We start from the raw sequence: 16,734 nt of genomic DNA, 5'->3' as shown, positions 1-16,734 counted from the left end.
ATAGAACAAATGAATGAAAGATAGATAGAATGATAGACAGAGACAGACAGATAGATAGAGAGATAGATAGACAGAGATAGACATATAGATAGAACGATAGACAGAGACAGACAGATAGATAGACGGAATGATAGAACAAATGAATGAAAGATAGATAGAATGATAGACAGAGACAGACAGAGTCAGATGGATAGATAGATAGACAGATAGATAGACAGATAGATAGACAGATAGATAGACGGAATGATAGAACAAATAAATGAAAGATAGATAGAATGATAGACAGAGACAGACAGAGTCAGATGGATAGATAGATAGACAGATAGATAGACAGATAGATAGATAGAATGATAGACAGAGACAGACAGAGTCAGATGGATAGATAGATAGACCGATAGATAGACAGATAGATAGATAGATGGAACGATAGACAGAGACAGACAGATAGATAGACGGAATGATAGAACAAATAAATGAAAGATAGAATGATAGACAGAGACAGACAGAGTCAGATGGATAGATAGATAGACAGATAGATAGACAGATAGATAGATAGAACGATAGACAGAGACAGACAGAGTCAGATGGATAGATAGATAGACAGATAGATAGATGGAATGATAGACAGAGACAGACAGATAAACAGATAGATAGACAGATAGACAGATATACAGACAGATAGACAGATAGATGGATGGAATGATAGACAGAGTCAGATGGATAGATAGATAGACAGGTAGATGGATGGAATGATAGACAGAGACAGACAGATAGATAGACATATAGACAGATAGATAGACAGATAGACAGATATACAGACAGATAGACAGACAGATAGACAGATAAATAGACGGAATGATAGACAGAGAAAGACAGATAGATAGACAGAGACAGACAGATAGATAGACAGACAGATAGACAGTTAGATGGAATGATAGACAGAGACAGACAGAGATAGAACGAAAGACAGAGACAGACACAGAGACAGACAGAGTCAGATGGATAGATAGATAGACAGATAGATAGACAGATAGATAGATGGAATGATAGACAGAGACAGACAGATAGACAGATAGATAGACAGATAGACAGATATACAGACAGAACGATAGACAAAGACAGATAGATAGACAGATAGAGAGATATACAGACAGAATGATAGACAAAGACAGATAGATAGACAGATAGACAGATATACAGACAGAATGATAGACAAAGACAGATAGATAGACAGATAGACAGATAGATAGACAGATAGACGGAATGATAGACAGAGACAGACAGATAGTCAGATAGATAGACAGAGACAGACAGATAGATGGATAGGCAGATAGACGGAATGATAGACAGACACAGACAGATAGACGGATGGATGGATGGATAGAGTTTGGCACACACACACACACACACACACACACACACACACACACACGCACAGTGTCTTTATTATTCTCTAGAGTGGTTCTCTTGTAGTCGTTCTCCTGACACATGTATAAGGATAAGCCTGTGGGATTATCTGTCCATGCTGCATATCTCTTTACTCTCTAGTCATGCAGAACACTGCCCATAATTAACCTCTCGTAAAGGACAGAGGACGACGAAACAACCTGGACAAAGTTAAAAGGGTCACAACATGTCCGACCGAGCAACAGCTTCATCCTTAGGGGAAAGAGACACACACAGAGAGAAAACAGAACGACAAGAAAAGACGTATTTTAGTACAGTATTTTAATCAGATGATTTTCTGGAAGCAGTGCCGTCATCATTGGACAACTGTCTCGGACACAAACACTTTTTTTTTAACACCATAATTATAGAGTATAACTAAGAAATAACTAAGGAGGGTCAATAACTCCTGAAGAAAGTTATACAACACATTAGCATTCCCATTCATCTGAAAGAGATGAGGAAAATAACAGCCTGACAGAGTTCACGAGCTTCACCAGTGACTATTATAAAGTACTGCAGTTCAGACCCTAAAGTACAGCGTCCATAAACACAGCAGAGACATCGACATCTCAGAGCAGATCATCTAACGCTCATCACGAGAGCTTCATCAGTTCGCCACTTCAGAACTCGGCTCTCTGATTCGGCTGATTAATGTCATTAAGCCAGCATGATTGCACAGTGAGAGCACTTAGAAGCGGACGTAAACAAATCCAGTTTTACCTCTGACGGAAACACACCCTCAAAACTCTTAAAGCAACACCAAAGCACTTTTCCTCTTCGGTCCCCCTACAGGTTGGAAGCGGAATTGTCCATTACCGCTGTCGTAAATAATTTATCCTACCGAAGCCTACTGTCGCACACACGCTCGCTGTTTATCCAGCACCGGCTTTGGAATGAACGAAGTCCACAGATGAGGTAGAGGATGTTGCATGATTTCATGAAAGTATGATGTATTGCGACATCAGAAACTAAGAAAAACTAAATAATGACTATTGTAACGCTTGCCGTAAAGCAAGTCAAATTTGTAGTTTCTTATGTCTCATTTGAACTATAGAAACGCTACCCGATCTGGCAAACTTGCATAGTGTGGTTATAGCAGATATAGGGCCGCAAAGCGAATACAGAAGTGCCTTTCACCCTGTTACGACTTGATGAACCACTGAAACCATTTTGGAAACATTATTTTAAGGTAAAAAAATTATCTTTAGTGTTGCTTTAAAACTACATTTCGTGACACAATAACAGTAGTATTTTTTTTTTAATTATGCAGGTTTTCTCCTCCGCCATTGACACTTTCTGGTTGGTGCAAGATGCATTCTGGGATACTGGTCAGTCTCAAGTCCACACGAGTCACCTCTTGATGCATCCTCGGTAAAAGGGGCGGAGCAAGAACACATCCGGGGATCTGAACTGGACTAGATGTGAACTTTGAATTGGAACAGTACTTGGGCAGCGACTGATGACGTTTCACAGGTCCACAAAAACACAAGTACAGAAAATAATGCATATTGAGAAATGGTCTAGGTCACCTAATTAAGACATGAAACTAATACAGGAACTGGGAGCACAAGACTAATCAAGGAATTCTGGGGAAACTATAGAACTTTTTTCATTTAGTTTGCATTAACTTCCATCCTCATCAACTAAGCACAAACAATAAGACTCAAACAAAGGTTCTCAAACATAATCACACACACACACACACACACACACTGCAGTTCTACACTGGATAACAGGACATGTAATGTCATTATCTTGCTTTGTTTCCATCCATTAGCGCTCCGGCTCTTAAATGTCTTCCTGAGCGTTGTGTGCTTTTAAGAAATCACTAATTAATCTTCTCTTCAGGCCTGTGACCCAGAGGTCTGTCTTGTTTACTTGCTGTCGAGCTGTTGGAAAACTTATCAGACCTTCTAATATAAACACTCGCTGCTGTGGGCCAAAAGAAGGCAACTCGTTTGCCCTTCTCAAAATTTATAACACCTCACAGCAAAAAGACAGACAGCGAGCCAAATAAATGCTCTGATGCATTATGGTAGGGGTGGACAGCACGACCAAAGTATTATATTACATATGGTTATTTTCGCCTGAGAATTTAACCCCCCAAAAATGACAGGTATTTTAAATCATTTCATAGTTGTTGTTTTTTTTCTGTAACACTTTACAATAAGGTTCCTTTTTTATCATTCTAAAGCATTTATCAATTTCGGTCAACATTTGCTAATACATTATTAACATCAAATTAACGAACAGCTGTCTTTGTATTAACTAACATTAATAACGATTAATAAATACAGTGACAAATGAATTGCTCAATGCACGTTCATTTTATTTAATGCATTAACTAATGGGACCTTATTGTAAAGTGTTGCCTTTTTTTTTCTTTATTGTTTGGAATTTGATGCAAATCAAAAGGTCAGATTTGATGCACCAAAGCTAAATCTAGACACCGTCAAACCACCCAGTCCTGCGTTTACGGGTATTGAGTGATTTGGAGACAGAGCCATGAGGGACATCACAACAAATGTATCACGGTCCTTTTGTTCGGCTCGTTTCCCCATTTCAACCTCTTATTTCTAGGTTGCCATAGTAACGCAAGAGTCATGAGCTGCAGTCAACAGCATTTGCCAAACTAAACAAATGTTTCCACAGCATTTCAGCCGTTTCTCGACCCAAACTGAAGCATGAATATCAGCTCAGATGGCAACTATAGACACATTCAAACTGGTGTTAAAGTTGTCGTTTGTATGCTGGCAAATGTTTAGCAACATTTACATTCTCTGCTCACGTCAAGGCACATGCACATTGGTGTTGAGTGTTTTAGCGAAGCAAGCACACCGGTTTCTTATTGGACAGTTGGAAAGCAGAAGGCTTGTGAGAGGTTTTCTTCAGATAATTTTGTTAAAGAAAGACAAAAAATGTTGCAAACACCTCAGTATTGGCTGGCTATATCATCAGTTGATGTAATCAACCAATATTGGCAGACAAATCGCTGTTTGGATGAGCTATAGACAAGTTTTGGCATATAGCTTCCCGGAACCTCATTTTCATAACTCTTGGTCATAAAACATGCACAATTATAAATCAAATAGATTTTTTCTTCAGAACATGAGAATAGAATCGTCTGCTAAGTAACCTAGACAGGAAAACATCATTGCTTAAAGGGATATTTCACCACTGGAAAGATGAATGTGTATTTAAATTGGGTCATTTATGTAGTAGAAATGTGAAATTATTTTAGAAGTTGGTGCCTTCTAGACTGAGAACAGCCAGAAAATGTATTTTTGGCTCATGTGGATGAAAGACTACAACTCCCAGAATGCACTTGCTTCGCTGCCCTATACGAGGACACGCCCAAGTCACGCCTACCGGTTACAGAGGGCAGTGTCGGGAGAAATGATACAACTAGGCTACTAGTCGACTCGAAACTGAAAAGACGGCGTTTTATCGTGAGATCCCCCTATGGGCGGGTTGAACACACGCGGAACGAGCTCCTCCTACTGGCTGTAGTCTCAAGCCTCTGATGACGCTAAATGACGATTTTTGACGTTTTTTTCCAGACACACAATACAGAAATCTCTCGTCTCAGGGGGACATGAGGGAGGGAAGCACGGTCATTCCAAAATACTACCGGGTTTTACTGATACAAAGCTTAATGCTAATCGGTGAAGTATCCCTTTAAGAGTACAGTGAAGACCGATCTGGTTCTTCAGCTCATCCCCAAACTGCCAATAACAATGAAGAGCTTGCGAGCAACTGAGCAACGAGAGTCGTCATGTGTCAATATAGTTCACTTCCACATCGCACACCAATGGCCCTTAAAGATGCATGAGGAGTCACTGGGAATATACCAGGTACAGGGCCTGATAAAAGCCTTTGTAAAACTGTATGTATATTAAATATATATTAAATTAAATATACATTAAACTTTTAAAATATAAAAAAGGTTAGATTTATGATGTTAATAACTGTGGAAACGTGTCATCATAGTCTGGGGAAAGGATCCATTGCATATGACAATCTATGTAAGAATGGTTTTACAAATGCACAAATTTATGTTCCTCATGTTGCATGAATGAGGCCAAATCTGAATGCACAGTACTTCTCAATGTTTACTCTATAAAAAGTCCACTATATCACTGTTCCTAAATTCATCCTGGAAAGCATTTTATCGTGTGCCTGTGAATAAATGCACAAACTCCACCTGCAAAAGTCCCACAGATATCATTTTATGATGAGATGGAACGCAATAAAAAGCATGTGAAAAGTTAGCCGTACGAAATGCACGGTGAAGGCTTAATATTTCTCGGTTGCTGCCCAGGAGATAGGAAAGGAAAGTGCAATATTAAAAGAAAACACACAGCTGTCGGAGGCTCATTGATTAACATGATCGAAGACCTCTGGTATTCCTTCTCCTGCGGGACTCGGGACATCAAAGCCAGCTCACTTTATACACAAAAAAATGCTGCTGCAGAAGTTGATTTCATTGAGCGACACTCTTTCAATTACAGCTGGCTGTGATCCCTGAGAAACCGTCCAGGGAAGTTACAGGGGTCAGACAAGAGCTTAAAAACAACACGAGATGCAGCGAGGAGTGATTTTCTTTCCTTTTCAGCTTTAAAAGAGCAAAGCAACTGGCCCATGAGACCGCCGCGAAACCCGTAGCTCCCTTCCACATATTTAACCTTTACATTCATGTGAAGTCGATTTCCCTCCAGCAAAACAAACCAACATGAAGTTCATCTAGCTGTCACAGAGAGACTCTGTTCCTAACTCAAAGATCCCAAGAGCGGACTCAGAGCTAGTATAGACTAGACAGTGCAGATTTTGCCAAAAGAGTGCAACAGCCTCAAAGGGGCTCATGATCCCCCTTCTGAAACCTAAAATGACAAACACTCGACAGTCTTGAGGACTTCACAGACATGCAAACATTGGCCACTGCAACCCGCAAGACCTCAAGTACAAAGTTGATTTGATTTGGGGAGAATATAGCATATTTTCACTTAAATAACATCCAGTATTAACTCTTTCCACGCCATTGATGGAATTTTCCATAATTTTTGGGACAACGCTTCCCTGCCATTGACTGAATTTTACCATAGGGGGCGCTATTATGCATCTACTGAAAGAGTACTGAATCTCCTGATCAAAACATAAGTGAAAAAGAAGCGTAAACAAGCGATAGCATATGTAAAATAATACAATCATCAACATTAAAACTGCCCAATGTTGCCGAATGAAATGTCAACCCAGGACGATCTACAGGACTGTGAAGCTTTGGAGGTGTTGATGGACTCAATCTACTCCATCTATGTTTTGATCACCGGTCTGGACGTAGTCTTTGATTTATTTTTATTTTATGAAACTGACCCAAATTAAAGTGTTAAAAAAAAGAATGCATGAAAGCTAGTATAAAACAATTTTTTTTTATTTTTTTTTATTTTTTAAAAGCAGAGGGTCTGTTCTTTCTTTTGATATATTGCATGTTCAGATATTCATACAACAAAATATTCGGAGGGCCATGAAACTTGTGAAAACGATCAAAAATGCTGGTGCTAGCTGGCAACTTTTTTCAAAAACGTTGGTGGGGAAAGAGTTAATACTTACTAAAACTATTACAGATCATTTTAGTTGATTGAAATAAAGCTGAAATAAATTAAAATAGAAATATAAGATGAAAAACTTAAAAAATAAAAAATGAGAAATGTTGCATTGGCAACTAACTGAAATTGAAAATAAAGCTAAATATAAAAAAATAAATAAAAAATGAAAATGACAAAAAAAACCCTGCTAAAATTAAACTACAATTAAAAAGAAAACTTAAAATATAAAATAAAAGCTAATTCAAAATATGAACAAATATACTAGTAGTATAAAAGTAATACTGAAACAATAGCATCACATAAATTCACTTAAGTATTAGCTTTAGATTAAGAACCACCATATTAACCAGAAAAAATAAATCTTTTTCTCTTGCTATTTTCCTCTAATTTCACCCTGCCTTCTGACTTTTGTTGATCTCATGAGACATCAGGTCATTAAACAACTGTAGTTTGCACAGGGTAGCTTTAATTGTCCCGGCACAGACGCCATCTATTAATTCAGACCTGTCGATCAGAGAGTGTTAAACCTCCACACAGCCTGAGGGACGTCCTCACCGCAAACCCCCAATACACAACACAACCATAAAACACAGGCCATGCCAAAGTCATAACCATACATTACAGTCATCCACAGCTATTTACAGCACCAGCCCATCTATCCCACCGGAACATCAAACCCACTGGGAGCGTTTCGAAACATCCTCACTGGCCACTCAAAGGACAAACCATTAGCTAATGATGTTACACAACTCGGTTTGATCTTGCCAGTTATATGGTTGTAATAGGACTTGAATGCATGCACTAAGAAAATAAAAACATGATGCTGAAAGCTTCGCTAATAATACACTCATTTACCTGCACAAACAGAAATGCCTCACTTTAGAGTGAAGAAGCAAGATGCATGTAATTAAGTGTCATTCCGGGGATGCAAATGTACAATATTATTCATAATTTAACAAATAATAGATTGCGACATCCTAGCCTCGTAACCTCTCTTGCAATTAACGCGCTGCTTTTATAAGCTTAATTAATAGCCACTGCAGCAAAACACACACACACACACACACACACACGCACACGCGCACACGCACGCACACACACACCTACCTTCTTAAATGTAAACTAGAGAGAAATTTCTGCTGTAGTTTACGGAGGATCCCTGAGGGACACATTCGCATTAATCAGAAGAAATGGGACACAAGAAAATATAAATCCTTGATGGCCAGTAGATGCACGTTTGGAGAACGTTTACAGCATTAAATGAGATATGCAAGTGTTTTTTCTCACCTATATAAATCTCAGCTGGTCATCAGATCATGTCAAAACTAAAACCGCATGACAGGAAAGCAATAAAAACTTTAGGAGCGCAATGAAAATGTACCAAATAATGTTGTTTTTTTTCTTTTCAATTAAACATTCACAAGCAAATGCCTTAATTTAACAGAATACAAAAACTACACAAGGTAATAAACAGATTATTGTGCCAATAGTAAACTCTATAGGCTACCTTGAATAATGTGCTAAACTAATGTTCTTAGTCTCTCCTTCTTGTGACCAGCACTCATATTCATACAATAAAATCATAGCCTTTTGAAGGCTCACATTAGGCTGTATTGCTATTCCTGTGTTCCGTCCCCAAAATGAAGACCTCTTAAAATAGTAATTCATATGTTTATTAAACCATTTAAGATGTTTGGCGATTCATTTTCTGCATGACTAGTCGTCTAAGTCCTAGCTGGAATTCTTCAAACTATTGCATCAGTTCCAAATAAAGAAAAGCATGATCGACACCCGCTGAACACTCGTCGCTGTCTCTACATGACAAATTCTGCTGTGGCCTGAAGATATGATCAGAAATGATTTACCCTCTTCCACCCTTCCCACGCTTGTATCTCTTTATAACAAGCAGTTTGGACTCAGATGTGAACGAGCAACATTTGGGCATCTGTTGCCTCGACACCTGCTTTGTTTTCACTGGGAAAAAAAAAACCCAAACCAAGTGTAGCAGCTGCAGTGTTATTTATATTCGATGGTATTCTGGCATTCTAGACAGATGATCCATTGTCCCACAATATCTAAATTCAAAATCAAAAACAAGCGCTTCCAAATTTTTGCATGATAAACAAATACTTTTTCAGTAACTGTGATTTTAATTCTTGCTTACTATATAGTACAGTCAGTGCGTGTATTGGGACGCAGCCTGCATTGAGCCTGGACGTTCAGGAGAGGACAAACGTTCAGAGCACGGCTCATAACCCTGGATGTCGTGAATTTTACGGGCGGTGGTGACCGAGAGACTCGCCTTCGCCCCGGACACACAAATCAACATCAAACTCAGTTCTGCGGAAGGCTCAACTTTCTGGGAAAGCATTGATTGTGGGTGCAGCCTTCTGGGATCAATAGAGCTCTCATTGTTTAAAGCAATGGCCTTTAGCCCATAAACAGCGTTTTCTGCAGAAGCGATCGAAAGTCTTATGACCGGCCTTTGTAATAATGAGAGATGGGCCCGATCTGGAAAGCTTTTGGGCTCTCTCTATGTCTGAAATTTGCATTCTTTCAATGCTTTTTTGCAGATGGAAGAAGAGGATAACAACACCCATTTGCCCTGATTAGAATACAGCACAACAACCCATTTTGTGCTTAAAGGAACAGTTCAACCAAAAATACTGCTTACATCATCTTTTGTCAATGTCATTAGGGTGAACATTCAACCTGTCAATAACATGTCCAGGTATATTTCACCCTAAAATCAAACGGAAGAATTAATAAGAAATTAAATTTTACTTAAATAAAATTTAGAAGCATGTGCAGATTTAAAACCTATAAACAAAATGTTCCACAAACATTTTGGCAACATTGGCTGGTTTAGTTTTTTGTATGTATTTGTGACTAAAATGTAACTTTTCTCAAAGTTCCAAGTCGGTATTAATAATGTTTTAATAATCTAAATACATAAACTGAGAAGTTAATGGTTAATTTTAGTATGCCTGACTGCAACCGAAATTCAACATCGTGAAACATTTTGTTCTTTTTGCACAACCAAAAGCAAGAACTTTGAGTAACATGAACCGGAAAATGTTGTGTAACTTCATTAACTGTTGATTGCAATAACAGCCGCTCGGAGCTCTTGTTCCACCTGTCAGGGAGCAATGTGTTCAGTTTGCATCATTTTCTACCAGACAGGATAAAGTCACATATCTTGTTAGCAGCAATTTCCTTCAGAACAGTCTGTCACTGACGTCGCTCCATCTCAGAATTTCATAAAAAGATTAAATTAAGCTCAGTCTGAGCACGCAGCAGCAGTGGTGTCTGGGGTGGCATTGGACGCCCCTGACATCTGATTGGACACCCCAACATTTTATTTGTATGGCATTTTCATGCTGATAGAAATTTAGCAGAGAAAAAAAAAAGTGAAAGTGACATGTGTATGGTAACCTATACATAATTTGTCCTCTCCATTTAACTCATCCAAGTTGGTGCACACACATTAGTAGTGAGTAGTGAACACACACACACTGGAAACAGTGGACACACACACACACCTGGAGCAGTGGGCAGCAATTTTTTGCTGTGGCACCCAGAGAGTGATTGGGGGTTAGGTGCCTTTCTCAAGGGCACCTCAGTCATTTCCTGCTAGTACTGAGAATCGAACCCGCAACCTTCAGGTTACCAGTCTGACTCTCGAATCATTAGGCCACCACTGCTTTAATTTCACTTCTTGTTGAAAGAAGCATTTATTTTGCTGTGTGGCGGCACAGCATATTATTAATGTTGAATATTAAAGCAACACTAAAGAACTTTTCCTCTTCGGTCGCCCTACAGGTTGGAAGCGGAATTGTCCATTACCGCTGTCGTAAATCATTTCGCCTCCCGCAGCCTACTGTCGCACGCACACTCGCTGTTTATCCAGCACCGGCTTTGGAATGAACGAAGTCCACAGATGAGGTAGAGGATGTTGCATGATTTCATGAAAGTATGATGTATTGCGACATCAGAAATGAAGAAAAGCTAAATAATGACTATTGTAACGCTTGCCGTAAAGCAAGTCAAATTTGTAGTTTCTTATGTCTCATTCGAACTACAGAAACACTACCCGATCTGGCAAACTTGCATAGTGTGGTTATAGCAGATATAGGGTCGCATAGCGAATGCAGAAGTGCCTTTCACCGCTACAATTTGATGAACCACTGAAACGATTTTGGAAACATTATTTTAAGGTAAAAAAAAGTTCTTTAGTGTTGCTTTAAGAGAAAATCAATGTTGCAAGATACAGAAGATTAAGAATACATGGAAGTCGCACCCTGTAGAAACGCAGAGCTGTTTAAAATCCTGCTATAATGTTGTGTAGTTGTTCTGGTGCGACTTCACAAGATCAACAAGGTGCGTGGAAGAAAAGAAAAAAGACATTGGAACAGTACCAGCAACACTTGCGAAATGGAGAAATCAAAATGGTCAGAATATATGTGATTGTTGTTATATTTGTACAATCACATTAAGATATTAAAAGACAAATGTATTTTTTGTTTGACATTTATTTTGTGCTTGAACATGTTGATTAGAAATGCTCCATAAGAACAGAGGCTATTGGCCTGATATGTAATGTCACTTGACATGTAATGTGATTAGTGTATGCTATACCATCTGACTTTTTCACTGGTTGTCTATAAGTTTGAATTGTGCTTGTGTACACCTGTAATCTTTTATCCCTCATGAAGGCTTGGGCACTGAAACACATTGGCAAAATAAAGAATAAATATTTTTCTCAACTCCAGTTTCTCTCCATTTGACTGTTGCTGGTATTGTTCCAATATTTCTTTCAAAATCCTGCCATGCCACAGACTGCAATGCTCACATACTTTCACATTAAATTACATCAGCAATGATTTAGGACAACTACAGTATAATGTACATAATGACTTCACTCTGGGCAGGAAGAGCATGTATATACATTTTGGGCCCTATCTTGCACCCAGCGCAATTGACTTTGTTGACGCATGACATTGTTGACTTTTCCCTCCACAGACGCACGTCGGTAAATTAGGGAATGAACTTGCGCTCCCGGGGGCGGTTCAGCGAAAAGAGGAGGCGTGTTCCGGCGCAAACGTTCCCTGGTGCTATTTTGCAGTTTCAGAAAACAATTCCGCCACAGACCAGGAGAAACCTCGTCTAAAGTCAGTAGCACGCTATTCAGATGCTATTTTAAGGGCGCATGCTTGGCCATAATGTAGCGTGTGCACAACACACATACACTTTGCTTCTCTCATCTACACACAGACGCAGCATTTTCCATTTTTGCAAACCATTGATAATCACAAGGAAAAATATTCCACAAGAGGGAAATCATTGTGGTGACCATGAAGCTGTGAAAAAATAGGCATAAATCAAGCTTACACATTTACCCAAATTATTATACGCCTGTTTAACCGAAGCTAATTTGGGTGGGTTTCTCCCATCCTCATACAATATCACTTCTCTGTCTTTTACGGCTCTGACGTGAACGTCGGCCTCCTCGGCTGTGAACCGCTCCTGGCGTTATAATAGCAATCCGCCATGGAACAAGCGCGCCTGCTCTTAAAGGGAATGTGAGATGAGGCTCTGATTGGTTTATTTCACATTACGCCCAAACCACACCTATGAGTAATGAAGCTACTTCAGACCAACCCATTTTAGATTTGCATCGGGCACAAGAGTCATTTATCCCACCGGTATAATAGCAACAGCGCCCGAGATCCACCCACAAAGTTACTAACGTTTCGCGTTTGATACTTGCGTTTCAGGCCCTTTTTCTATAATATATATTTGTCTTTCTGTGGATTGGAAAAAAAGACTATGCTACATATAGAGATACATAATAATATCCTATAGATCTCTCCATGTTTGCACTGTTTTTAAAAACCCTTCAACACCACTTTTTTTTCATTGAACTAAACTTTTTGCCTCTATGAATATTAGATGTTTTGAGAATGCAACACAGCATGGCACTATGATTCACTGATTTTTAAATGCCGGGTTAGGTTTAGACACCTATTTTCTTTCATGGTCTCTGGACCATCTGAAGTAACCTTGGCCACCCCATGTATAAAACTCTAGTTTAGACCAGAAATGGTTCAGTTCCTTCGGCCAGATACTGTCAGTGAACTGCAGGTCTGTTTAAGTGCATTCTGACTCTTATGTTGTGAATGGCAGGATTCCTCGATTTTATTGGCAGGAGGTTGGAAATAAATGCAGGTTGACATGCGGATATACCCACAGGGATTTAAGCGTGAATACGCACTGTAAATAAAGCAGCGAGAAGGATAGACAATGCTAAATTGAACATGTATGTGTAAACTTAATGGCTGTATCAATAATGCAGCACATGATTCACAGCAGGAAAATAAACCAAAAAGTCTCCATGCATGACGCTTATTCAGGTCATTCTTACGTCCTGAAAGGTTTGATATGATCACTGAAGCTTGACTGATAAAACATTCATGTAAAGATGAATCCTGTGGGCTGACAGAGGTGAAGGAATGACAAAGAGCTGCAAGCTAATACCCTTCCGTCAGCAGTGATTTGATCTTGCGGCAATTCAAAGGCGGGCAATTCCTCAGAAAAATAGGCTATAGGCTTTTGACATAACTTAATGCCTTAATGGTTATATGCATAATATTTCAAGATATTGCAGGTGCAGAGTGGACAGGCTTTAATAATCCAATCAGTCAAATAAATAGGATAGAAAGGGATGGTGCAAACCTGCTAGCTCTTGAGCTAAACTCGAAGAGCTAAGCTATGAAAGACGTAGCTGGTAGGACATTAGTCTCATTTAGCCAGATTTCGGAATATCAGCAAAAAGTCTGTCCATTTATCATCTAATAAAAACAAACCTGTGTATCATTTGTTAGGTTTCATTTGTTAACATTAAGGGGTACTTCACCACGGGCAAAATGGGCTTTCAATAAAACTATGCAGTTGAAAGGCGAAAGCAATTGAAATCAGGTTCGAAATGGGTTCGATTCCCAGGGAAAGCAAGAACTGATAAGAATGTAAATGTGTACATTCTTGAAATGCAATGTAAGTCGCTTTGGATAAAAGCGTCTGCCAAATGCACAAATGTAAATCGGTGCTACCCTCCCTACTGACAAATAGGTAGGAAAACTTCAACACCCATAATGCACTGGGCATGTTGCCGTCCAAGGCCACTCCCACCAGTCTGCTATGAATACGCTTACCAGAGTCAAATACCGCATTGCTTTAGTAGGAAATACTTGGCAAACTTTGCAAAATAATAGTTTTGACTTGTATTGTTCCCAGCTGAAAGAATTCAAAGAGTAAACGTTTAGAGGGAGTGAGTTAATTTCGGTTTCTGGTGAAGGATCCAGCGTGTTGCAGAAAGCGACTATACTGTAGGCTTCAAAGAATCATAAATATGGAAAAAAATGTGCGACATAAAATCTGAAAAGCCTTCGTTTATAGTCCAATCTGCTCTACACTTCTAGGTCAATTACCAATAAATGTGCATCAAGGCACTGATGGATGAAAGTAGCAGTTTCTGCTGGATTTGACAGTAAATTAGCATACATGCTTTTACATACAGCAGTAGTATAACGCCCTTCGGTTTCTCTAACAAGGGCGATACAGCTGACTGATGTTTTGTAGGTAATTGGAATAAAGGATTCATCTGTAGCCTTCGCTTGTAAGAACAATTTCCACAGAGCGGGAAATTACAGCCCAGTCTGTGGGTTTTGAGTAGTTTGCATAAATCCACTAGTTTCTGAAGTCATATAGATGCATATGACGCGAACCTTCAAATGAGTCTCGGTTGATACGAAGAACACAAGATTTGGGTCACCTTTACTGAGCAGCAGAGTGTGTAATGAACGCTAATAGAATTTTACTCTCTTAGTATCATATACAGACCTTTATCTTGGGTAAAATGGAAATTTTTCCATTCACACATTTTTATGTCATCTAACATTCATTTAAAGTTATTCATGGCACATATTCAAGGTCAAGGTTGTCTAAGATAATGCAAACACTGACTCTTAAATAAAAACGGCAGTTCTTAAAGAAACAAATTAAATTAAGAAATTTAATTTCAGCTTACATCTTGATTTTTTTTGCCGTTCAAGCATATTTTAAACCTTGTTTTGTCTATTTTAAATAATAAGATAATAAGAATGAGAACATAAGCCATCTCAGGCTTTCAGTAAACGTTACAGATGATAGTGACGGTCATATCATGACGTTTTGCCTAGAGACAGAAAGTGATTCTATCGACTTTCACAACAAGAGCAACTTCAACTTCAAATCGAGCTCTATAGCTGTAAATCCTGCTGTTAGCCTGTGATGTTTTCCGACCTCATGCTGTCCGGGGTGATTTACACACGCCTCGCCACCGTGGCCGTTTCGCAAAACGGTTTTCCAATCACCCGCCCTTATCTGCAGGTGGTGAAACCCCCCGGAAACTCGGAGACGGATGAGATAAATCTACATCCAGAACACACACATTCCCTGTGTGCATGAATGCAGGGATAGATCACTGCAGACTGCTGAGATGCTGATAGATTCATCAGAAATGGTGGACAACAAACTCCCTCTACAGTGAGAGACGGAGGCAGAGACTCATACACACTTGCAGTGAAGTGCAGAACGAAAGCACAAGCATCTTAAACGGATCATGTTTATGTTCACATCTATCAGAGAGCAACTCTGTAATGAGCCAACAGCTAATCAAATTACATACACTGTCTGGTCATGCTATATGAAAATGATATGGTCATGCTAGCAATTTATAACATAGAATACAAATAAATTCAATAAATGTAAATGCAAACCATTAAAACCTCAAAGTTAGTCAATTCAATTAGGCCCTCGTCTTTATTACAAGTTAAAGCATGAAGAAAATACAGTCACCTACTTTAAGTTCAAGGATTGTCACAGTTAGTTAACTAGAAAAATTAACCATCTACCATTTCAATAGGATATTTGCATTGGAATTAAAATGCAATAACTTTAATATTAGAAAGAGGTCTTTCTTTTTCACTTTATTGCATAAAACGAATAGGTTTCTGAGCCAAAGTGACTCAAAATGATGGAGCATGACACATTTTACAATGTATTCGTACTATATGCTTCCATCTCAACCATATGTCAATATCGAGCAAACATCTCAATGCTCAATGAAACATCAAATCGACTCATCTGATGTGTATATGTGGTACGTGTGTCTATATCTGAGACAGATGAACACAGATGGATGGTCTCAGAAAACACAGAGCATCTGTCTTCCTCTTTGACTAATTCTGACTGAAAATCAATTTCCATTAGGCTGACTCACAACTACGAGCGTCTATGGATCGGCTTTATTTTATTATCGAATTTCTATGCCCTCGGTTTCAAATTGGGCCTGTTACAGATAAACCACACATGAGATCATTTCTCCTTAAAACCTTTCTCTGGCTGTAATTCATGTGATTATGCATTAACTCCAGTTCCAGTTAATTACATAAAACAAGTTAGTGAGAGATGGGGTGAGATTGAATCTTACCTCAGCGCCCGTCAGGTAGAACGCAGAGAGAAGACCACCGACGTAACGGATGTTCACCTCAAACAGGGACGCCTCTCCGTTCTGCAGAACACAAACAACATTAAGAGTTTAATCTTTGTTCTTCAGCAACATTATAAATGACATGCTTTAGTT

The 16,734-nt window shown here is 39.0% G+C and overlaps 1 protein-coding gene across 2 annotated transcripts in view; it reads right to left on the bottom strand.

Moving 5' to 3' along the window:
• Window positions 1-16,734, bottom strand: part of LOC307172345 (mannosyl-oligosaccharide 1,2-alpha-mannosidase IA) — a 223,088-nt gene that overhangs the window by 35,884 nt on the left and 170,470 nt on the right. For both annotated transcript variants that reach the window (XM_079894656.1, XM_079894657.1), the window contains exon 4: window positions 16,582-16,662. In XM_079894656.1, the coding sequence (XP_079750782.1) occupies window positions 16,582-16,662 (81 nt within the window). The remainder of the gene's footprint in view (window positions 1-16,581; window positions 16,663-16,734) is intronic.

This window comes from Squalius cephalus, assembly GCF_949319135.1.
Source record: "Squalius cephalus genome assembly, chromosome: 15".
Lineage (NCBI taxonomy): Eukaryota > Metazoa > Chordata > Actinopteri > Cypriniformes > Leuciscidae > Squalius > Squalius cephalus.
Note: the sequence above shows the minus strand (reverse complement) of the source record. Positions and strands in the feature narration are given on the sequence as shown.